General features: G+C 45.4%; 2 protein-coding genes across 2 annotated transcripts in view; both read left to right on the top strand.

The window, feature by feature from the left end:
* Positions 1–11,528, top strand: part of UNG (uracil DNA glycosylase) — a 37,707-nt gene extending 26,179 nt beyond the window's left edge. The window contains exon 8 of the mRNA XM_017879759.1: positions 11,500–11,528. Within this exon, the coding sequence (XP_017735248.1) occupies positions 11,500–11,528 (29 nt within the window). The remainder of the gene's footprint in view (positions 1–11,499) is intronic.
* Positions 4,621–23,553, top strand: part of ACACB (acetyl-CoA carboxylase beta) — a 164,481-nt gene continuing 145,548 nt past the window's right edge. Inside the window, exon 1 of the mRNA XM_017879718.1 lies at positions 4,621–4,744. The gene's annotated coding sequence lies outside the window, so the exon portion shown is untranslated. The remainder of the gene's footprint in view (positions 4,745–23,553) is intronic.

Here is a 23,553-nt window from a genome sequence, read left to right as displayed (position 1 = left end):
AAAAAAAAAAAAAAAAAGAAAAGAAAATACTGCTTCCTTTTGTTATCTTTGTAGGGAAGAGTTTATCATTCTACATTTTGTGGTCAACAAGCAGGCTTTCATGGGAGGAGCATGCATGGTGGGATCTTCCTCTAAACAACGGTGGACTCCCTTATTCAAGGGAGAAGGGGTGATTGTTCTACACCAGTTAGCTTTTCACACTTCTCTCTCTCCCGGTGCAGCACTGCCAGTAGAGGGGAGCAGTGAGCTCCAAGTTTGCAGAAATAATTCAAAACACAATTACTTGGGTTTTAAATATATATACATAAAGTTCTATATAATATATACAAAAGTTCAATATATATATATTCAATATATATGTATGTATATTGAACTTTAGTCATGTGACACTAAACAAAACACAGAGCAGCTTCTTAAGTGGTCCATGACCCTCCAAAAATTTAATTACTGATTGTTAAGAAACCAGGCAACTCAGCCAGGTGTGGTGACTCATGCCTGTAATCCCAGCAGTTTGGGTGGCCGAGGTGGGTGGATCACCCGAGGTCAGGAGTTCAAGCCTGACCAACATGGAGAAACCCCGTCTCTACTAAAAATACAAAATTAGCCAGGCATGGTGGCGCATGCCTGTAATCCCAACTACTTGGGAGACTGAGGCAGGAGAACCTCTTGAACCCAGGAGATTGTGCCATTGCACTCCAGACTGGGCAACAAGAGCACAAGAGTGAAACTCCATCTCAAAAACAAAACAAAACAAAACAAAAACAAAAAAACAGGCTACCCATTTTGATGAACTCTTTACTATGTTTTGCTTTTTTCACCTGTCAAGTCTGCTATGTTCCTGCACTCAGTATGCAAAGATGCATAAAACGCAGCCTTAGCCTTTTAGGTGAGGGGTTGGCAGATTTTCTGTGAAGGGTCAGATGGTAAATATTTGAGGGTTTGCAGTTACCCGTTCTCCGTAGGAACTGCTCAACAACTCACTGCAGAGAAAGCGGCCATGGGCAAAATGTACAGGAACGGGTGAGGTTGTGTTCCAATAAAACTTTATTATTTATGGACACTGAAATTTGTGTTTATTATGATTTTCATGTGTCATGAAGTCTTTTTTTTTTTTTCTAAGCATTTAACAAATGTAAAAACCACTCCTAGCTTAAGAGCTATCGGAAAACAGGCATCTGGAGCCATAGTCTGCAGACCCTCGTGTGCACCCACTGTCAGTGCGGTGGGAACAAAAAGCAACAGCTGGGACAGCCCAGGAAAGAAGAAATGTCCCACTGGAGGGAATGTCTGAGTAGATATTGAACTTCCCAGGCCACGAAGAGGAACAAGAGCACTCAACAGTGAGGAGCTGGCCTCTGCAAAGCCAGGAGCCGCATGCTGGATGTGGAGCTGGAAGGTTCCACGTGGCAAGGTTTGGGAGGCTTCTGAGAACCTGGCCTAACGATTGCTGTTTCCTCCCTTTTCAGGTGAGTTAGGGAGATCTCTGAAAGCTTTCGGAATTGGTAACACAAGGAAGTCATTTATTAGCAAATGTACTGGAAACGTCCAGTTATAAAATAATTAATTGTGTGAAAGTCACTGCCTGCTTTTGATCTGTGTCCAGCAGGGCAAGGTCAGGGACTGTAAATTGTTTGCATTTTTTACAGATACACTTTAGCATGTTGCCAGTATGCTTGTATTATTAGATAATATATCTCTCTGTTAAAATTCACTTTCTGCTTCAGTTTGCTCCTTATATAAAAGTCTTAGCAAAGGTGTTTGGTGGAGAAGCAAAGTTTTTGGCGTATGCGTGTGGTGTTGGCTTTTCATCCTTGCCAAGCCTTCAAGATTTACAAGGAAAAACAGGTTGCAGGGAGGTGCTCTGGGTTACTTTGAAAAGACCCCATGTGCTGACTTGTGCTGACTCAAGCTGAGGAAAGCTAGAACATTCCTCTGCTGGAAATGGCCTCCTTATTTACAGTCCTTCTGACACTGTAATTTGGGTCTGATAACAGAAAGTTCCTTTGTAGTTTAACTCAGTAGGAACCTTTTTTTTTTTTTTGAGATGGAGTCTCACTCTGTGGCTTAGGATGGAGTGCAGTGACTCAATCATGGCTCACTGCAGCCTCAACTTCCTGGGCTCAGATGATCCTCCTGCCTCAGCCTCCTGAGCAGCTGGGACCACTAGTGTGCACCACCGTACCTGGCTAAGTTTTTAATAGAAGTGGGGTCTTGCTATGTTGCCCAGGCTAGGGAACCAATTTTTAAGTTTTTGAAATATGCTTGGAAATATAAATATTGGTGAGCAGAGCAGACCAGGAGATCAATAATTTTTGCTCTCTGCTTCTTAGTTGCGTATGTAGTATGTTCTTTTGTCTCTCTTAATGATGTTTGGGGTGAGGGTGTGGGAGAGGAAGATAGGGAGGCTTCCAACAAGAAGCTAGTGCTCCTCCAGCCTAGAGAAACTAAAACATACAAAAGCCAGACCCCATCCGTGGAATTCTGATTTAATTGGTGGGGGAAGGCATCTGAATTCTCATAGAGGGTCTGGTTTGCAGCAGGTCTGGTGATTTCTTTCCAGGTGTCTTGTTTTGTTAGACCATGTGGTCACTTAATAATTTTTTTTGGGCCAGGCACAGTGGGTCACACCTGTAATCCCAGTGCTTTAGGAGGCGAGGCAGGAAGATCGTTTTAGGCCAGGAGTTCAAGACCAACCTGGGCAATGAGACCTTGTCTCTTAAAAAAAAATTTTTTTTTAATTAACCAGAGGTAGTGTGTGCCTGTAGTTCTGGCTACTTGGGAAGCTGAGGCAGGAGGATCATTTGAGCCTAGTTCGAGGCTGCAGTGAGCTGTGATCATGCCACTGTACTCCATCCAGCCTGGGCAACAGAGCAAGTTCCTATTTCTAAAACAAAACAAAAAATGTAACTTGATACCTGTGACTTTCTGAAACTAAGAGCTGCTTGAAGAAATATATTTCTATTCCTGTTCTTGTGTTTGATGGAAAGTGTTTATTAATAACTTTGGTTTCAAACCTTCCAGTTATATTCTAGAAAATACCTGTGTCTTAAAGAGAGAGATAGTGTCTAGGGAGAACTGAATCACTGCAGAGTTCTTCATCTGTACGTATGGGTATGTCTAGTCTTTTTGAATGTAATGAATGTCATTAGAAAGATACTAAGTGCTTGTTATGAGTAAGCCCCTGCTCCAGAAGCTCAAAATAAATCATTTCATTTTCTCACCCATATGGTGAAGTAGCTGATCAGGACACTGAAGCTCAGCCATTTGCTCAAAGTCACAGCTAATGGAGGGAGGATTCCAACCCACATCAGCTTGATTTCAAAGCCTAATAGTCCTGCCACTGTCAACACCCTGCCTAGATCATGATTTGGAATCATTGGGAAAGATTTTTTCTTTCATGTCATGAAGTTAGAAGCCTAAGAATTTTTTTCAATGGAATTTTATAAAAATGTCCCTGAATCACAGATGGCTGTCCCTGTAAACATAGGTTTGTTTGAGAGTCGCCTCTTTCATTGTCTTAATAAATAGTCTAAGAGCCATCACAAGGGCTACTGTGGCTAGAAAACATATGACACGGGCTGGGCATTGTGCAGGCATTTGACCCGCATTCCTTCACCCCCGGTTCCTGTAACATGTACCTGGTGCTGTGGAGTTACAGCTGATAACGCTGAGGTTTCCAGAGCACGTGCTTCCAAGTCCAGTGGAGAAAATCCCAAGAAGTCCAATATTCAATGGCTGTTCCTTACTGGAAAATAAGCCCAGAAACGAAGTAGCTGTGATCAGGCTGCACCAGCCCCAGTAGCATTTCCATTTAAACCGTTTTGCACAGATCCCGTGCTCAGCGCTCTCGCCGGTTTCTCCACTTGCTGTTTAGTAAGGCCATCCTTGTTGGCAGGAAGTGGGGCCACTGAACTGCTGTTCCCCCTTCCCTGTTGCCTGAGCACAATGTGCTCCTATGTGGTCTCCACGTTCCTGCTGCCTAGTTGGCTGGGCTGCTCCAGTTGGGCCTTGGAGGCGACCTTTGTCCCACTTGCCAGCCCTCCCCATGCTGCAGAACACTGTGTAACTGCAGTGTGTGCTGAATTTCCTCTTCTCTGCTCAACCCTAGCAAGAGCCAGTCGACCCTGAATGAGAATGTGGGAATGGAGCCGTTTTTTTCTTTTATCCCCAAGTCACAAGAAATTGGAAACATTCCATTAAGTGGCGTGATTCGAGAGAGTTTCGCCAAATCTTTTCAGGGGAGAGAAGCCAGGTGACCTGATAGCGATCATCACCTTCCCATTCACGGTTTTCACCAGGGGCTTCTCAAATGACCAACACCTGTAGGCAGTTAATTTTCAGCATGTCACAGGAGGGCCCAAATGACTTTGTGCCTAATGCTTACGACAACATGGACTTTAGATGCCTCATGGCTTCAATAGCGAAGAATTATGAAATAAAGCGAGTTATGGGATTAAAAAGCACATAGCAGAACTCTCCCAGGAGTAGCCAGGGCTGCGCAAGTATTTTGACGTGAGATCTTTCTTGTCTTTGCCCTGGGTTGTTGCTGCTTTGAAGGTTAAGTGCTCCAGGGATATTTTTAAACAGCAGGAGCTGGTTAGTCTAAAAGTGACATTTGCAGTTCCCACAGTAAACAGCTAGCAGGCTTAGATTCAGGCCCTCGGCAAACACGGAACCTGGAAAATGTAACCCTGAATGCACGGTTGGGAGGACATGGCAAGAGAAAAGCGGCAGGAAGAAAGTGGTAAGTCAGCTCACCCCTCGCCGGGGTCCCGGACCATTCTGCCAGCGTCCAGGTAAATTCGAACCTGTTGTATAGTGAGAGCAGACCCTGTACGAAGGCGTGCACTTGGGATCCCTGGGGAAAAATGACTCCTGTCATGTTTGAAGGAAGCTGATCAGACGACCTCGAAATGTAATGCAGATGAAGGAGAAGGGCCTTTCTTTGCTTCTATAAATGGTGGTGTGGATCCCTGGACATGCTCCCATATAAGTTCCACAATCTTTTATAAACAGTTCTATGTTGTTTGGTTTTTTGCCTCCAAAGCTACTGTCTTAAGGAATAATATTCTGTTTCTGTTTCCTCAAATGGTTTTTTTTTTTTTTTTTAAAAGCAGACTAATGGGCCAGGCGTGGTGGCTCATCCCTGTAATCCCAGCATTTTGGGAGGCTGAGGTGGGCAGATCACCTGAGGTCAGGAGTTCAAGAGCAGCCTGACCAACATGGAGAAACCCCGTCTCTACTAAAAATACAAAAAATTAGCCAGGTGTGGTGGCACATGCCTGTAACCCCAGCTACTCAGGAGGCTAAGGTAGGAGAATCGCTTGAACCCCGTGGGCGGAGATTGTCGTGAGCCAAGATCACGCCATTGCACTCTAGCCTGGGCAACAAGAGCAAAACACCTTCACACACACACACACAAAATAATAAATAAAGTGGACTAAGGCCGGGCACGGTGGCTCACGCCACCCAGCACTTTGGGAGGCCAAGGTGGGCAGATCTCTTGAGGTCAGGAGTTCGAGACCAGCCTGGCCAACATGGCAAAACCCCATCTCTACTAAAAATATAAAAATTAGCCAGATGTGGTGGTGGGCGCCTGTAATCCCAGCTACTTGGGAGGCTGAGGCAGGAGAATTGCTTGAACCCAGGAGGTAGGGGTTGCAGTGAGCTAAAATTGCACCACTGCATTCCAGCCTGAGTGACAGAGCAAGACTCTGTCTCAAAAAAAAAAAAAAAAAAAAAAAGAAGAAGAAAAAACGAGACTAACAGTAAAGCGTTTGTAGTGGTCCTATATCCTATATTCCTAGGAAGACACGACTTTCTTTAAATGTTTAAAAAACGCATTGCAGAATAATATGCAAGTTAAAAAGTCATGCAGCACCGTGCAAAAGTCTCCTTGCTCTGTTGTTCCTGTCTAACCCTCCTCCTCCAGGTAGCCACTGTGCAAATTTTGGTATAAACCCCCTAGACCTTTTATTCTGTGCACTCATACTGTACACAACTATCTCCCTCATGTCTATTGTGATTACTTTTATTTTTTAATGTCAGCGGGCATCCATATAGGTTGGGTGACCAACCATCCCAGTTTTCCCAGGACTGGGGAATTCCCGGGACACGGGACTTGCAATTTAAAAACTGAAAGTTGAGGATATCATTTTATAAATTGCTTGATTCTGCTAACAGTGACGTGGAGTTCTTTACAAGATTTCTTTTTATGACTTCTCCAAGTTTTACGTGGAAAGACCCAGCTAATCCTAATTCATGTGATTTAGAGATGAAAATATCTCCAATCTGTAACTTTCTTTCAGAAGCTCTTCAGAGTTTTATTTGCTCCTGCTCAGGTGTTGTGTAAACTCGCTCATACTTTCAACACCTTTAGGTCTGAGACAGAAATTCGAGTATTACATTACATGAGATACCCAATCTTCGCGGGGAAATAAACATTTTAATCTTTTGAAATCGAGGTTTCCTCAAAGTCTTATCCCAGTAGAAACTTTGGAATACCTTAATCTTTTTTTTTTTTTTTTTTTGAGACAGAGTCTCGTCCTGTCACCCAGACTGGAGTGCGGTGGCGCGATCTCGGCTCACTGCAACCTCTGCTTCCCAGGTTCAAGCAATTCCTCAGTCTCAGTCTCCCGAGTAGCTGGGATTGCAGGCAAGCACTACCACACTCACCTAATTTTTTGTATTTTTAGTAGAGATGGGGTTTTGCTGTGTTGGCCAGACTGGTCTGGAACTCCTGATCTCAGGTGATCTGCTCACCTTGGCCTCCCAAAGTGCTGGGATTACGGGCATGAGCCGCCGCGTCCAGCCTGGAATACCTCGTTCTCATGCTTCCTCTGAATTTGTGATTCAGTGACTTCTTACTTTAAAGTAGAGTTCACCTGTACCCAGGGAAACCAGGAAACACAGTTAGAAATCTTGCATTTGATCCGAAAAATGCATGCACATTTCACATTCAATCCTAATAGATCTCTCTGTTTGCAATGATAATAGTAAATTTATTGCCGTAGAGTAAGGTGATTTTCTAGGAAGATGGACCGTGTTCATTTATTCCAGGAATCCGGGGATCTTTGTAACAGAGAATCCAGGCTGGGCACAGCAGAGAAACCAAGGGATTGATTATTGGGTAGTTGGCATACCCCAGGTATTCATAATTATGGAATCTCACATAATTCTGAGGACAATCCTAGGAAGGAGGTTTTATTTATTCCATTCCACAGGCCAGGAAACCAAGGTTCAGAGAATTTCCAAGATGGGCTCAGGCCAATCAGATAACAAATGGCAAAGCCTCCACCCACATCTGCTGTACTCCAGAAGTCCTACTCTCCGGGCTCATACCGTAGCCACTCCGACCCATGCTGGTCCCCCAGAAAACAACTACACATAGAAAAGGTCCCTTCAGACCAGACACAGTGGCTCACGCCTATAATCCCAGCACTTTGGGAGGCTGAGGAGACAGATCACTTGAGGTGAGACAGGGTCTTCGGCCAGGCGTGGTGACTCACATCTGTCATTCCAGCACTTTAGGAGGCCGAAGCAGGCAGATCACTTGAGGCCAGGAGTTTGAGACCAGCCTGGCCAACATGGAAAAACCCCATCTCTACAAGAAATATAAAAATTAGCTGAGCCTGGTGGCATGCACCTGTAATCCCAGCTACTCAGGAGGCTGAGGCAGGAAAATCTTTTGAACCTGGGAGGCAGAGGTTGCAGTGAGCGGAGATCATGCCACTACACTCCAGCTTGGGTGACAGAGTGAGACTCTGTCTCAAAAAAAAGAGACAGGGTCTCGTTCTGTTGCCCAGGCTGGAGTGCAGTGGCACGATCTCGGCTCACTGCAGCCTCTACTACCCTGGGCTCCCATCTCAGCCTCCAGAGTAACTGGAACCACAGGGACATGCTACCATGCCTGGCTAATTTTTTTTTTTTTTTTTTTTTTTTTTTTTTTTTTTAGGTAACAGGGTTTGCCATGTTGCTCGGGCTGGTCTTGAACTCTTGGGCTCAAGTGATCCTCCTGCCTTGGCCTCCCAAAGTGCTGGGATTACAGATGTGAGCCACTGTATCTGGCCCCCAGAGTATTTTCGAGCAATTCTCAGAGCCAGATATCACACTGTTTTCCCCATGATACATTAGCACACATCTCTAAAAGACATGAGGTTGTTTTTTTTTTTAAACCATTGCCATAATTATATCTATCTAATACAATGAATGATAATTCCTTAATCTAGGACCTAGTTCATGCTGACTGTCCTCCAGGTGTCTCAAAGATGTCTTTGAACGGTTTTATTCAAATCAGGACCCACAGGGGTTCTCTTAAGTCTCTTCTCATCTGTAATAATCAGCATATCCCTTTATTAAATGCCAGTTACTTATTGAAACTGGGTCATTTGTCTCATAGAATTTTCCACATTCTGGATTTGGCTGATTGCATCTTCCCAGTGTCATCTAACATGTTCTTCTGCACCTATAAATAAGTACTAGGTCAAGAGGCTTGAATAAATTCAGGTGCAGATCGTTGGCAGGAGTATTTTGAAAGTGTTTTTCTGTGTTTTCTCTTGCATCATGTCAAGAACATAAAGTTCAGTTATCCCACTTTTGGTGATGTTGGTTCATTAGTGAGTTTAGGGTATCAGTCTGACCTCCATCGTAAAGTTCCCTATCACCCTCTTGCCAAATGACTTTACAAGCTGCTGCTGAGCAAAGCCCAGATTCTTGTTTCATTACTGTAGTGATTTTCTACTTCCATCAGTCTTTCTGTGCTTATTAGCTCCTGTTGTTTTTCTTTGATGTTGTTTCTGGGGTTTTGTTTTGTTTTGGTTTGGTTTGGTTTTTGAGACAGGGTCTCTCTCTGTCACCCAGGCTAGAGTGCAGTGGCACGATCTTGGCTCACTGCAACCTCAAGTTTTCAGTTTCAAGTGATCCTCCTGCTTCAGCCGCTTGAGTAGCTGGGACCACAGGTGCTCGCCACCATGCCTGGCTAATTTTATGTATTTTTGATAGAGATGAGGTTTCACTATGTTGCCCATGCTGGTCTCAAACCTGAGCTCAAGTGATCCTCCCGCCTTGGCCTTCCAAAGAGCTGGGATTACAGGCATAAGCCACTGTGCCCAGCCCAACTCTCATTGTTCTATACTACACGACTTTCCTCAACCATTTGCTTACTCTGAAATACAGTCCGTGAAAGGCAGAGCACATGGTTGATTATGTCCTTTTTGTGGGGGCGGGGATGGCGGGTAAGTCTATTTTCAGAGTAATGAGTGGCCTAGCAGCCATGAAAAGTATCAACGAATGGCCGGGCGCGGTGGCTCAAGCCTGTAATCCCAGCACTTTGGGAGGCCGAGGCGGGCGGATCACAAGGTCAGGAGATCGAGACCATCCTGGCTAACACGGTGAAACCCCGTCTCTACTAAAAAATACAAAAAACTAGCCGGGCGACTGTGGCGGGCGCCTGTAGGCCCAGCTACTCGGAGGCTGAGGCAGGAGAATGGCGTGAACCCGGGAGGCGGAGCTTGCAGTGAGCTGAGATCCGGCCACTGCACTCCAGCTTGGGTGACAGAGCGAGACTCCGTCTCAAAAAAGAAAAAAAGAAAAGTATCAACGAGTTGTTTTTGTTTTGAGTGGTGTTACCACCTCATGGTTTTGAAAGATATTTTGATGTGTTTCAGTCCACTGCAGTCATCATCCGTTTGCAGCCTCTCTTTGGCATGCCATGCCTCTGGAGGGTCCTTGTTTTCAGGCAGGAAGATATCTCAGCTCATCATGTACGTTTCTGCCCCAGCCCTAGAATTAGCCATTTCTCCAAGGAGTCCTGGTTCCTTTCAGTGGGAAATGTTCTTAGAGACATCATAATCTGAACACTAACGATGTCTGTGAAATTTTTACAAGATCGCTTTGGCTTCTCTGTGCATAATGCACTGGAGGGACAAGACTGGGCCAGAGAGACGGGTCAAGAGACTTGTGCAGTGGCCCAAGTGAGATATAACAGTGGCTTGAACTTGATCTTAGGTAAATCACTTAGCGCAATGCTTGGTACATGGTGGAGAGCACCATAAATGGTAGCACACTCTTTCTTTAATGACTTGATCTGTATTAGTTTACTTAAACTCCAAAACTGTATGAAGAAGACTTCCTTATCATTGTATACATGAGAAAACCCAAGCTCAGAGAGGTGAGGAAACTCGTTCAAGGTCACACAGGAAATGAAGAGCAGAAATAGAACCTGAATCCAGATCTCGTGCTCCAACCAATGCACTGTGTCGTCCAGAGAGTTCTTAGTTTCACACTCAAAAATGACTTACATTTTGGTGCAAAACCTGATCCATCATGAGTTCATGGCGATTCTCCTGGTTGTGCCCTTAGGTTTGTGATTTTATTTGCTTCCCAGTGAGATCATAAACCCACGAGGGCAGGGCTGGGCCATTCCTGTCTTGTTTGCTCCATGTCTCCAGCAGCCTGTACCACACCTGGCAGGTGCTCAGGAAATACCTGCTGATGAATGAGTGAATGGCTGAAGAAGGCAAATTCACAGCACAGCAGGGGGAGAGGGGAAGGAGGATAGGATTCCACCTCTGAAGGTGGCAAGGACCAGGACTTAGGAGAGCTGAACAGCGGACTTTAGCAATTTCTGGAGGGATAATTCAAGTGAGAGGCTAGCCGGACAGATCACCCTGATAGGCCTTTAGATAGCGGAACATGTTTTCCATTGGAGGTGGAAAAACGGCTCCTCTTTCCTTCATGGCAGGGGCTGATCTGGAACCATTGAGGCCAGTTTTGCCTGAGATGGCAGATTCACCACATCAAGAATTTGATTAGAGCCAGGCATGGTGGCTTATGCCTGTAATCCTAGCACTTTGGGAGGCAGAGGTGGGAAGATTGCTTGAGGACAGGAGTTCAAGACCAGCCTGGGCAATATAGAAAGACCCTGTCTCTACAAAATATAAAAAAGATTAGCTAGGTGTCATGGTGTGCACCTGTAGTCTCGGCTATTTGGGAGGCTAAAACAGAAGGATTGCTTGGTCCCAGGAGTTTGAGGCTGCAGCGAGTTATGACTGTGCCACTGGACTCCAGCCTGGGTGACAGAGAGAGACCTTGTCTCTACACACACACACACACACACACACACACACACAAAGAAGAAGGAAAAAGAGCACTTACAGTGTACCAGGCATTGCGGATGGGCATCTCTCTGGGTCTATATTCTCAGAGGGCCCTGGGAGACTCAATCATTTGAGTAATTTCCTGGCTGAAGGAGAAGCTGAAATGTGTCGACTTCTCTTAAATATGTTTTGCTCCCTGAAGTTATTCCAAAATCAGAGGCCTTGAATGCTGTACACCCATACTCAACTCTAGGATGGAGTGGTTTGGGATTCGGCACAAAACCAGAGACGTAGTAATCTTTTGCTTACTCTAGCGGTACTGGCTGGGATTCACTGAAGACCCAGATGCTCTGACATGTTTTAAGTTTGAGAACTGCTGACCCTCTTTGGGTGTCTTTTTCAGACTCTGATTCCACCAATCCAATAGGGTAGCCCATTAAACAATTGAATAAATGACCCGGTCACCTCCACCTATGACAAATCTAGCTTTAGAGTCAGGTAGCCCAGCGTTGAATGCCATGTATACCTCCAAGCTGTGTGACTTCAAACAAGTCACTCCACCTCTCTGGACGTTGGATTCTCATGTGTGAAATGGGATACATGTAAATAAGATGCTTACAATGGAAGGCATTATTGGTATTATTAATTATCAGAATAAAGCTCTTACTCAGGAGTTCAAGACTAGCCTGGGCAACAAAGTGAGATCCTGTCTCTACAAAAAAAAAAAAAAAAAAAAAAATTAGCTGGGCATGGTGGCACATGCCTGTAGTCCCAGCTACTCTGGAGGCTGAAGTGGGAGGATGGCTTGAGCCTGGGAGGCAGAGGTTGCAGTGAGCCGAGATCATGCCACTGCACTCCGATCTGGGTGACAGATCCTGAACCTGCCTCAAAAAAAAAAAAAAAAAAAAAAAAAGAATAAAGCTCTTAGTATTTGCAGTCAGGGAGTGGCAGGGAGCAGACTCACTCCCTATATTCCTAGAGATGACAGTTGCAATTATTTTGCTGTGCCCAAACATTCGTTCCTCTGGGGTAAGGGAGCATGGTGTGTCACCAGTGCCATCAAGCGCAGTTGCAGGGGAAGGTGAGGTTCTTGGATCACACCAGGGGGTGTGCCTTTTCAAGTCTTCCAGTTCGCAGGGAGGGTAGACCTCCCACCACTGCCAGCTAAAAGTTGTCACATATCTTCTTCAGATGCAAAAATCTTAAAGGATCATCCTTCGCAACAGAACTGATTTGCTAATCACAGCTCCTGCTTTAGGAACTTTGGCAGAGTCCCCAAGAGTAAATTCTGCTTGAAATGACCTGGTCCTTTGGCAGCCTGGTGAGCTCCTATTCAACCTTCAAAGTCCCACTGCAGATGTCCTTTACTTTTTGCTCTCCCTCATGTCTGTCTTCAACCTGGAAGGTGTCCTCTCTGAACTGCCTTCTAGATGTGGCTTTTCTGAGATTCTAGCAATTAGATCTTTTTTTTTTTTTTTTTTTTTTTTTTGAGACGGAGTCTTGCTGTGTCACCCAGACTACAGTGAAGTGGCAAGATCTCGCCTCACTGCAAACTCTGCCTCCCGGGTTCAAGTGATTCTCCTGCCTCAGTACCCCTACTAGCTGGGATTACAGCTGCCTGCCACCATACCTGGCGAATTTTTTGGTCTTTTTTTCTCTTTTTTTTTTTTTTAGATGGAGTTTCACTCTTGTTGCCCAGGCTGGAGTGCAATGGAGCAATCTCGGCTCACTGCAACCTCCACCTCCTGGGTTCAAACGGTTCTCCTGCCTCAGTCTCCCAAGTAGCTGGGATTACAGGTGCCCACCACCATACCCAGCTAATTTTTTGTATTTTTAGTAGAGATCGGGTTTCACTATGTTGGCCAGGCTGGTCTTGAACTCCCAAACTCAAGTGATCTGCCTGCCTCAGCCTCCCAAAGTGCTGGGATTAGTCAGCAATTAGAGTTTAATTTTTCAAGTTTTCTTTATTTGAGCAGAACATACCTATCTCCCCAAAGCCTTTCCAAGAAGAACCAAAATCTAGAGAAGTATTTTTGTTGCTTTTTTTTTAAGCAGTAATAGATGGACTTTTCCCCTCAATTTAATTAATTAGTTTTCCAAGACAGGGTCTCATTATGTTACCCAGGCTGGTCCTGAACTCCCGGGCTCAAACAATCCTCCCACCTTGGCCTCCCAAAATGTTGAGATTACGGGCATGAGCCACTGTGCCTGGTCAACTTAATAAATTATTAATTGACAAATAAACATTGCTTATTTCTTTGTGGCATTTTAAGTTCCTTAAGAATGGACACAGGCTGGGCACAGTGGCTCAGGCATGTAATCCCAACACTTTGGGAGGCCAAAGTGGGAGGATCACTTGAGGCAAGCCTGGGTGACAAAGCAAGACCCTTTCTTAATAAAAAATAAAAAATAATGGACACAGACAGATTTTAAAACAAGCCCACAACTCAAAAACAGAGCAGTGACCCTGACAGTCACTTAGGATGTTTCCTGGAGTTTGTGGATAGAAATTCTGCATGTAGAGCAGGAGAGTGTGAGAATTAGGAGCTCAGGCTCCAAAGTGAGGCCATGTGGGTCTTAAAAGTGTGGGCTTAGGGAATGACTGAGCCTCGGTTTCCTCGCCTATGAAAGGAGCAGGACCCTGCATGTAAAGCTGTTAGCACAGTGGCTGTCATAGGGCACATACGTGCCAGCAACACAGAAAAACACTCACCATGACTTACTAGGAATCACTTCCTCTTTCCTGCAAAACTCCTGAACATTTCCTTTCTTCCCTTCTTCAACCCCTATGTGGGCATTAAAAAAAAAATCCTCTCCTGAAATAACCTAAAAAATGGTCTCCCTGGGCCCCCAAACATACCCAAAGTCCTTGGGAGCATCTTCATTGGATCAGGGAACAGATCGGATGTTAATTCAGCTTGGTCCATGCTGCTGAAAGCCCAGAGACTTCTCCCCTTTGGAAAAATGCCTGCCCCTGCAGGGCACCACCCCCTCCACCCCACAAAGCAGTTCCAGGCTGCAGGCCTGGGAAGCTGTCCTTGATGGTGGGATCTGCCTGTCCTGCCTGGGCTGGCTGATCCTTGGAGAGTGGCTCTGACACCTGACCAGGACAGACAGGTGCTGTGAACCAAATGTGAATTCTTTCTGTCCATGAGTGGAGGAAGATGCTCACAGCAGAAGCTGCACTCACCATCACCTGGCTGGTTCTTTCTGTTCGGTGCACCAGGAAGGGGAAGACTGTATTTGGTGTTGAGTGACTACATGAATCTTGGTTGGTTCTCACAATAAGGTAGGCGAGGCTGGATATTTTGCCTCCTTTTCTAGATGAGGACACTGAGATTCGGAGAGGGGAGGTGATTTGTTCAAGATCACACTGTCTGTTGGTGGCAGAGTCCTGCAGCGGTGGCTCACACTGCCTGAGGTGCTCTGAGTGCAGATGGTGAATGCTGATGACTCACATGTGTGCAGCCCAACTGCACCCAGCACTGTACTTAGTGCCCCAGGAGGATGAACTAATTGAACTCTTAACAGCCCAGCAATGATGTAGGTACCATCCTTGTCCCCATTTTGCAGATGAGGAGACTGATGATCAGAGAGGGCGTTTAACTTGCCCAAGGCTTCCCCAGCTTGTAAGTGGCAGAAACGACATGTGAACCCAGGTCAGTTTCCAGGGGACTGAACAAGGTGCCCGGTGACAGTCGACTTTGGCTGCCAATCATGCCTCAATATAGTGGACGCACTGGCCTGGAGCCGAGGGTCTTGGTTGGTCTCAGTCTTTGGCTGTGTGGCTGATTGCACATGTGAACTCCTGGCCACCGTTTGCTCATCTACAAAACAAGCACACTGGACTTGATGATCTTTGTGCTTTCCCGCATTCAGCTATAGGTTGCAACAGGTGGTTTTTGAGAAACTCTGATCTGTGACACCCCGGACCTGCAGGCTGAGTGCGGGTGAAGGCATCCGCCAGTCAGCCTCTTACGCCCTGGCAGCCGCACTTGGCCTGTCCCCACCAGTTTAATTATCTCTGAATTTGCAAAAGAACATCGTGCCACTTGCTGGAGGGCCCTTGACCACCCCCTCTTCGTCCCGATACTGTTGCTTCTTTTTCCTGCCTGGGCTGGCCTGTGTGTCCAGCTGGCCATTCGTGCCCTATATGGCCAAACACAAGTTGTGCTGAGTCTCGTCCTCTCTTCTGGTCAGGCGTCTGACAGATGAACCCCTTGGAATATCTGTCGATGTTGTTTTCCCATCTACCCAGGGCTGTTGTGATTACAGGAGTGTTTAAAGCCTAGTCCAGAGATGGAGAGTTGGGCAAGAGGGCTATTGCATGAGCAGCGAAGTAGGGCTAAGTACAGTAATGTGGCAAGTCGGAGGGAGATGGCCCAGGAGCCCACAAAGCCCCTGGGAATGCAGATAGCCTCTTAACTACCTAAGCTTGAGGTCAGGAGAAGGCTGAGGGAGGACCTTTGAAATGACTTAAATTTACGGGTGACAGATAAAGGCATGCTGCACTGACAACTTGAGTGAATGCTCACCCATGTCAGAGTGTTGGCCAGTCCAAGCCCCGCCCCCATGGCCTGATGCACGCCACCAGCCTCCTGCTGAAAGGTGACACTCTGCCAGCTGGATTCCCTTAGTCACCCTGTGGGCGCCTGTCAGCCTCACTCAAGAATGGAGCTGGTGGCTGCATCCCCAGTGACGGTAAGTGGCAACAAGTGCTGGGGAGTTCATCTTGGTGGGAGGAAAGATCCAAGCATGGATGGGGATTGCTGGGTGCTGACATTCTGTCCCCTCTGTCCTTCAAAGACCTCACGAGGCATGGGGATGTGTGTGCTGTCGGGGGATCTGGAAAACAGACTCCTGACTACTGTCCTTGCCCTGCCCTTACCTGGTGACTGGCCAGCACTTACCGGGACTGAGCAGTTTCTTGCGTTCATTGTGGTGAGGCGACGATCGCTCTTTCACCAGGCAGCTGTTGCTTGAGTTAGGTTTGCAAGGCATGAAAATAGCTTTGGGCCAGGCGCGGTGGCTCAAGCCTGTAATCCCAGCACTTTGGGAGGCCGAGACGGGTGGATCACAAGGTCAGGAGATCGAGACCATCCTGGCTAACACTGTGAAACCCCGTCTCTACTAAAATACAAAAAACTAGCCGGGTGAGGTGGCGGCGCCTGTAGTCCCAGCTACTCGGGAGGCTGAGGCAGGAGAATGGCGGGAACCCGGGAGGCGGAGCTTGCAGTGAGCTGAGATCTGGCCACTGCATTCCAGCCTGGGTGACAGAGCGAGACTCCGTCTCAAAAAAAAAGAAAAAAAAAAAAAATAGCTTTGTCTGGCATCTGGTTTTCAGGTCAGCTGGGTTATTTCAGCGAAGGGCAGCAGCCTGTCACGATAGCGTCCACGGAAGGGACCCTCTGGCCTTTCCTACTCGTGGAATCAAACTGCACCATCAGTGCTCATTCTTCACCACGGCCCCCCCATCTGGCACCGTTAGTTTACATGTCCATCTGCGGCTGTGTCTTAAAGGTACACAGCCAGGTGTCTGTCTGCTTTTAGGATCATATCTACACACTCCTTGTACCACCTGCTGCCTTATGGAATTTACTTACCTTCACTGCGGTGGTGGGACAGTGGAAAAGGTACAAACAAGGGAAAGTTACTGATCCACAGTTTACCAGACTGTAAAATGGAAGTCAAATAATGACAATGGCAATAATAATGTCCATTGGGTTGTTCCTTTGTTTTCTTGAGATGGAGTCTCACTCTGTCACCCAGGCTGGAGTGCAGTGGTGTGATCTAAGCTCACTGCAATCTCTGCCTCCTGGGTTCAAGTGATTCTCCTGCCTCAGCCTCCCAAGTAGCTGGGATTACAGGCGTGCACCACCATGCCCAGCTAATTTTTGTATTTTTAGTAGAACGAGGTTTCACCTTGTTGGCCAGGCTGGTCTCAAACTTCTGACCTCAGGTGATCCACCTGCCTCAGCCTCCCGAAGTGCTGGGAATACAGGTGTGAGCCATCACGCCCGGCCCCATGAGGGTGTTTTGAAGATCGGAGGGAGGTGGTGGTAAGGGTCTTGGGAGCTTGAAGACACTCCACAAATTTGATGGCTTATGTGTGTGGTTGCTATATAGGTATAGATGTTATTCAGAGAGCAACAGTGAGGTGAATGGGGTGAGAATTCGTATCCCCATTTTATAAATGAGGAAACTGAGGCTCAGAAAGTCTCTTCAGTAGCTTTCTCAAACAGTTCCCCATTTTATCTCTGTGTATTCACTTGGGAAAAGTTCTTGTGTGGGGTGATCTTTGGGTCCCACGTCATTACTCTGCAAAGAAAAAGGAAAGGCTTTGAGGTTTTTCATGTAGGTAACCCTGGCAAAGAAGGTTTGGGCTATTAGATCTGGTGGAATACCAGATTGTAAAGGATTTGCAGAGTGAGAGAAGGGCTGAACTGGGGAGGAGAGCTGGCCACTGCATTCATCAGAGCCTCTGCTGTACAGCTTGCAGTTTCACCTGCCATCCCTCTATCACGTGCCATGCATGTGTCTAACCATCTTGCCCATCGACTCATCCACTCACCTTCTCTCCCCACCTACCACCTACTCATCCTTCTATCTGTAGTTAATCAGCCATCCATTTGTCCAGCCAGCCAGGATTTTCTAAGCAAGTTCCCAAAGAACTTACATCATGCAAAACTTGCGTAATTTGATTGGCTTTTCAACAGGAATCAATGTAAATAATATATTCTCATGCCTCATAATTCACAACTGTTGTAGCACATTTTTGTCTTGATGCTGCACATCTCTCTCTTTCTCTCTGTCTCTCTGTTGTTGCCCAGGCTGGAGTGCAGTGGCGTGATCTTGGCTCATTGCAACATCCCCCTCCTGAGCTCACGCAATTCTCCTGCCTCAGCCTCCTGAGTACCTGGGACTACATGCACACACCACTGCCCATGGCTAATTTTTATGTTTTTTGTAGAGACGGGGTTTCGCCATGTTGCCCAAGCTGGTTGCAAACTCCTGAGCTCAAGGAGCTGGGGTTACAGATATGAGCCACCATGCCTGGCCTTGATGCTGCACTTTTCTAAGCAATAATTTAAGTATTTTTTAACTGGGGTAGAGGGATGCCCACCCTATCTATTTTATGTACCTGCTGTTTCTTATATCTCACAATTTCAAATGTGCACATTTAAAATTTGCCTAAGATTGGTTGTATTTGTATGAGTTGTTCTCCTCAGCCCTCTCTTTCAAAACTGTCATGGAGATACCTGGCTCATTCTCTTGGCGCTCCTGAATGCAGTTTCATAAATGAGAACTTTAAAAATCAAAATTCCAGCTTGGTTCAAGACATTGGTTGGTGCTCAATGTGTGTGCATATATATATTTTTTTCTTCATTTTTTCAGCACGCAATTTTTTTCATTTGTTTTGTTTTGTTTTGTTTTGTTTTGTTTTGTTTGAGACAGGATCTCACTTGGTTGCCCAGGCCGGAGTGCAGTGGTGCAATCATGGCTCACTGTAGTCTTAATGTCCCAGGCTCGGGTGAGCCTCCGGCCTTGGCCTCCCAAAGTGCTGGGATTACAGACGCAGCCATCACCCCCAGCTTGCACACAGTTTTTGAGTTCTTACTGTGTGCCAAGCACCAAGCTGGGTACAAGGATCCAAAATGAATGACACTTGGTCCATGTCCCCAAGGACCACCTAGTCGGTCAGGGAGAACAGACAACCAAACAAGCCATTTCCATGCCATGTTGTCTGTGTCACCATGATGGAAGTCTGTACCCACAGGTGGACTCCTAGGCCAGGATGGGCTGGGCAAAGAGCCCCAAGGGAGTGGACTACTGACTTTCTAAAGCATTTGGCCACTGTGGCCAGTAGAGGGCGTGAGAGGGAGTGGCCACTCAGCAGGGGTCAGGTTTAGAGTGGCCCGTATACCCTCCTTTCCTGGGGAGGATGTAGGATTTAATCTGTTGGGCCGCTGGGGAAGCCAGGACAGCTTTTGCAACATTTTTGGCAATGTTCTCTGCCAGTTGTTAATTTCAAAATTTTTTCCTGAGGGCATGTGTGAGCCAGCTGTTTCAGGACTCGGACCTTTCTTGCAGACAATTTTAAAGATTTTCTTGAGAATTTACTATGTGCAAGAGAAATAGTAATAGTATGAAATAGACTTTGTCCCCAGAGGTTCCCAGATCACCATTCAGAGGCAAAAGGAAATGGGAAGGCAGGGACTAGGCAGAGGGGTTGAGACCAGAGATTCACAACCAAAGGACAGTTTTGCCTCCCATGGGACATTTGTCAAATGTCTGGAGATGTTTTGGTTTTCCCAGCTGATGGAGGTAGATGCTACTGGCATCAAACAGGCAGAGGTCAAGGGTGTTGCTTTGCATAGTATAATGCACAGGACAGCCCCCACCACAAAGAATTTTCCAGCCTTAAATGTCAGTAGTGCCATGGTTGAGAAATCCTGGGTTAAGAACAAGGCTTGGGCATCAGAAAGATAGCCATAGTACTGCTATGTATTTGTTTGAGTCATTGTTTTTAATTCTTTTGGGATATACCTTGGAGTGAGATTGCTGGATCATATGATAATTCTATGTTCAACTTTTTTTTTTTCTTTTTTTGAGACGGAGTCTGGCTCTGTCGCCCAGGCTGGAGTGCAGTGGCCGGATCTCAGCTCACTGCAAGCTCCGCCTCCCAGGTTTACGCCATTCTCCTGCCTCGCCTCCCAAGTAGCTGGGACTACAGGCGCCCGCCTCGTCGCCTGGCTAGTTTTTTGTTTTCTTTTTTTTTTTTTTTTTATTCTTTAGTAGAGATGGGGTTTCACCGTATTAGCCAGGATGGTCTCGATCTCCTGACCTTGTGATCCACCCGTCTCGGCCTCCCAAAGTGCTGGGATTACAGGCTTGAGCCACTGCGCCCGGCCTATGTTCAACTTTTTAAGGTAACACCAAACTCTTTTCCACAACAGCTCCACCATTTTAAATTCCTACTGGCAACGGTTAAGAGTTCCAACTTCTGTACCTCTTCACCAACACTTGTTATTCTCTCTCTCTCTTTTGGGTTATCGCCATCCTAGTGCATGTGAAGTGGTATCTCACTGTGATTATATGATTTGCATTTTCCTGGCACCTAAGCATGTTGAATATCTTTTCATCTATTTATTGACCATTTGTATATCTTCATTGGAGCAATGTCTATCCAAGTCCTCTGTCCACTTAAAAATTGGGTTGTTTGTCTTTTTGTTGTTGAGTTTTAGGAGTTCTTTATATATTCTGGACACTAGACTCTTATTAGATGTATGGTTTGCAAATGCTCCTCCCATTCTGTAGGTTATCTTTTCACTTTCTTGATAGCATCCTATGATTCACGAAAGTTTTTAATCTTGATGAAGTCCAATTTACCTATTTTTTCTTATGTTGCTCATACTTGTGGTGTCATATCTAAGAATTGATTGCCAAATCCAAGGTCATGAAGATTTACTCCTATGTTTTTCTTTTTTTTTTTTTTTTTTTTTTTTTGGAGACGGAGTCTCAGCTGTGTCGCCCAGGGCTGGAGTGCATATGCCTGATACTCAGTCACGCCAAGCTCGCGACCCCCCGGCGTTTATGCCATTCTCTGGCTCAGGCCTCCGGAGTAGCTGGGACCTACAGGCCGGCCGCCACCGCGGCCCGGCTCGGTTTTTTGTATTTTTTTAGTAGAGACGGGGTGTTCGCACCGTGTTACCAGGATGTCTCGATCCTCCTGACCTCGTGATCCCGCCGGCGGTCTCGGCCTCGGCCTCCCAAAGTGCTGGGATTACAGGCTTGAGCCACCGCGCCTGGTCTACTCCTATGTTTTCTTCTAAGAGGTTTATGGTTTTAGCTTTTATATTTAGGTCTTCGATCCATTTTGAGTTAATGATTTTATGTGGTATGAAGTAGGGGTCCAACTTTATTCTTGTGCATGTGGAAATCCAGTTGTCCCAGCACCATGTGTTGAAGAGATGATTCTTTCTCCATTGGATGGTCTTGATATCCATGTCAAAAATAGATTGACCATAGATGTATAGGTTTCTATCCCATTGGTCTATGTGTCTATCTTATGCTAAATACCATGCTGTTTTGTTTACTGTAGCTTTGTAGTAAGTTTTCAAATTGGGAAATGTGAATCCTCAAACTTATTTTTTAAGATTGTTTTGGCTGATTGGGGCCCCTTGAAATTCCATATGAATCTGTGTATTCCGTTGGATAATATGGACATCTTAACAATAAATCTTCCAATCTATGAGCAAGGTATGTCTTTCCATTTATTTAATTCTTCTTTAATTTCTTTTAGTAATGTTTTGTAGTTTTCAGTGTACAGGTCTTCCACTTCTTCAGTTAAATTTATTCCTAGGTAGGAAACAGTGTGGTAAGCAATAATAGAAAAAGGAAAAATTGAAATTAAACATATTTATTTCTAGCTGTTTTATTCTTTTGAATGCTATTATAAATGGAATTGTTTTCCTAATTTCCTTTTCAGATTATTTACCACTGGTATATAGAAACACAACTATTTTTGTGTATTTACCTTGTATCCTGCAACTTTGCTTAATTATTTTTATTACCTCTACAATACCAAGGTTTTCTGTGTGTGTATTATCTGGCATTTTCTACATATAGGACCATGTAATCTGTGAATAGGGGTGGCTTTACTTCTTCCTTCCTAATTTGGATGTCTTTTATTTCATTTTATTGTCTAATTGCTTTGTCTAGAACTTCCAGTACGGTGTTGAATAGCATTGATGAAAGTGGGCATCCTTGTCTTATTCCTACGTAAAGCTGTCAGTCTTTCCCCATTGAGTATGATGTTAGCTGTGGATTTTTCATAAATGTACTTTATTATATTGCAGTTCCTTTCTGTTCCTAATTTTCTGAATGTTGTTATCATGAAAGGGTGTTGCATTTTGTCAAATGCTTTTCCTGCATCATTTGGGATGATCATGTGGTTTTCTTCTTTGTTCTATTAATGTGGCATGTTACATTGACATTGAGCCACCCTTGACTGACTTTTCTTTAAAAAAAAAAAGATGATCTTGAAAGGAAAAAACCTTTCTGACCCTGTGTACTACCTAGAAAATAGCCTTGGCAACATATCAGTAAATTCTGTTGCTGAAAGTGTGCAAGAAGTACTTGGATTGTTTAGTTCTGGGAAATATTGAGAACTTTTCCACTTCCCTTAAAAACATTGTGTTGAAATTTAAAAAGACAAAGCATTATGGCTGGGCGCAGTGTCTCACGCCTGTAATCCTAGCACTTTGGGAGGCAGAGGCGGGCGGATCATTTGAGGTCAGGAGTTCGACACCAGCTGAGCCAACATGGTGAAACCCCATCTCTACAAAAAATAAAAAAATTAGCCTGGCATGGTCGTGGGCACCTGTAATCCAAGCTACTAGGGAGGCTGAGGCTCAAGAATCTCTTGAACCCAGGAGGCAGAGGTTGCAGTGGGCCGAGATTATACCACTGCACTCCCACCTGGGCGACAGAGTGAGATTCTGACTCAAAAAAAAAAAAGTTTTTTAGATACCAAATTGACATGCTGAGCTTTGTGGTCCTGCTTTTGTAATGCTTCTAGTATATAATTGTGGCAAAATTGGTTCAGAAATTTCAACACATAGACAGAGGTCCCATTAAAAAATTTTTTTTGAAATAGGGTCTCACTCTGTTGTCCAGGCTGGAGTGCAGTGGTGGCATCTTGGCTCACTTCAACCTCCGCCTGCCAGGCTTTTCTTTTCTTTTTGAGACAAAGTCTCACTCTGTTGCCCGGGCTGGAGTGCAGCTGCATGATCTCGGCTCACTGTAACCTTCGCCTCCCAGGTTCAAGTGATTTTCATGCCTCAGACTCCCGAGTAGCTGAAATTACAGGCACCCACCACCATGCCCAGCTAATTTTTGGATTTTTAGTAGAGACAGGGTTTCACCATGTTGGCCAGGCTGGTCTCAAACTGCCAACCTCAGGTGATCTGCCTGTCTCAGCCTCCCAAAGTGCTGGGATTACAGGTATGAGCCACTACGCTGGGCTCATTTTTAAAACAAGATTTCCTTCAAATAACAATGATCTATTCATTAGTAGGGCAGAGTTAGGGTGACAGAAAGAGGTGTGGGTTAGAGATTGTAATACCTGGGTTCATTCTTTCAACACACACTTGTAAGCCCTCACTGCATACCAGGCAATGGTCTAGACCCTGGAACAGAAAACACTCCTGAGGCTTGTTGGGCTTCTATGCTAGTTGTAAGCATACCCCACGGTGGGGATGATGGTGCCCTTCCTCCCTCCAGGGCCATGATGATGACTGACTATATGATAATAATACTAGAATGATGATGATGATGACAGAAGCAACAATTCCCTTTCATTTATAAAGTGGAATATAATAACTTTAATATAATATTATAATATAATAATATAAAAAAAATAACAGCTTTGGCTGGGTGCGGTGGGTCATGTCTG

This window comes from Rhinopithecus bieti, unplaced genomic scaffold (assembly GCF_001698545.2).
Source record: "Rhinopithecus bieti isolate Rb0 unplaced genomic scaffold, ASM169854v2 scaffold_11933, whole genome shotgun sequence".
Taxonomy (NCBI): domain Eukaryota; kingdom Metazoa; phylum Chordata; class Mammalia; order Primates; family Cercopithecidae; genus Rhinopithecus; species Rhinopithecus bieti.
This window is presented reverse-complemented; position numbering and strand designations above follow the sequence as displayed.